The following is a 1,320-nucleotide window of genomic DNA, read 5'->3' on the forward strand; positions in this document are numbered from 1 at the left end:
GGAGGCCGTGTTTTTTAAATGTTTTTTTTTTTTTGTTAACCTCCTAAGAGGGAAAATAATAAGAAAAAAGGGTTTGAATAAGCGATGAATATCATGCAAAACTGCACAAAAAAAAGGAAAAAAATTAAAAATAAAATAAAAATAAAGAGAAGAAAAAAAAAAAGACCAAATGGAAGACAAACTGATAATGCAAAAGAATTGTTTTGGGGGGGGGGGGGGGCACAGAATGTTTGCATACCATTGGATTTTTTTGTTGTAAATAATGCACTTAATATTCCCAGCTTGAAGCTAACATACAGTAAATAAATATACAGTCTATGAGTCGGGGAATTCGATATATTTACTGGTATCCTAGCGCTGAAGCTGACGTTAACCTCTGTCCATATAGAGCGTACGGCGAATAGTAAGATCCTGCCGGTAAGGAGTGTACTGGGAGACCGCTGGGCGTTAAGGGGCTTTTTCCATACGGGTGGTACCTGTTTAGTCCCAAAGTATGTGGATTCCTTAAGGACAGAGACCCTGGCAGTGTGTTGGGACTTCCGGGCCCTGACGGAGGGAGATGGAGGTGGCAGGAAGCGGCGGACCCCAAACCAGACGTAGGGTAACCAGCCAAAAGTTTGTCGGCCCCCGGCAAGGAGGTGTGAGTCCGTAAATGGGCGAGGAGTTCTTCCGAGGAGGAAAATCTTTTGTCGCAAGGTCCATTGGCAGACACCCAGTTGCATATGTGGGGGACCGGGTCGTTGGGGATCATAAAGCCGTAGGTGTAGAGAGGGTGGCCAGACAAGGAAGGGGTGACGGTGGAAGACATTGTAGTGTGCACTGAATGGAGAGGGTGGCTGGGGTAGACTAGAGGGTATCCAGACTTCATGGCGGAGGGGTCGTGCACACAGGTGGAGCAGCTGCTACCGAGGTGCGAGGCGTTGTGGTAGCTCAGACAATAGGGGTCCCTGCATAATCCTTGCATGAAAGACGGAGGAGAGGCTCCGGTCAAAGGACTGGAGCTGGGTGGTTTCCCCGGCAGACCTAAAGTCCCAGATAGCTGATTACCAACCAGGCTTGATTTGGTGTGATCCAACCCATACTGTGATGGGTACCCGGCATAAGCACCCACTATGGATCCATGATATCCAAGGCCAGATGGTGGAAGAGGAAAGACTGAGTGTCCACCTTTGTAAGGAGACACCGGGGCCACGTGGCCGGATCCCATCGACGGCGGCTCGGATTTGCTGTTGGGGGTCACGTCCCCGCTTTGGCTGGACTCGGCGCTGGAGTTGCTGATGCTGGCTCTGGTATGGGTGGGGTTGCTTTGAGACACCTCAG

The 1,320-nt window shown here is 49.8% G+C and overlaps 1 protein-coding gene across 1 annotated transcript in view; it reads right to left on the reverse strand.

Moving 5' to 3' along the window:
- Positions 1–209: 209 nt before the first annotated feature.
- Positions 210–1,320, reverse strand: part of ZNF703 (zinc finger protein 703) — a 5,328-nt gene continuing 4,217 nt past the window's right edge. The window contains exon 2 of the mRNA XM_040342181.1: positions 210–1,320. This exon is cut by the window's right edge and continues 406 nt beyond it. Coding sequence (XP_040198115.1) covers positions 341–1,320 — 980 coding nt within the window. The 3' untranslated portion in view covers positions 210–340.

Source organism: Rana temporaria, chromosome 3, assembly GCF_905171775.1.
Source record: "Rana temporaria chromosome 3, aRanTem1.1, whole genome shotgun sequence".
Taxonomy (NCBI): domain Eukaryota; kingdom Metazoa; phylum Chordata; class Amphibia; order Anura; family Ranidae; genus Rana; species Rana temporaria.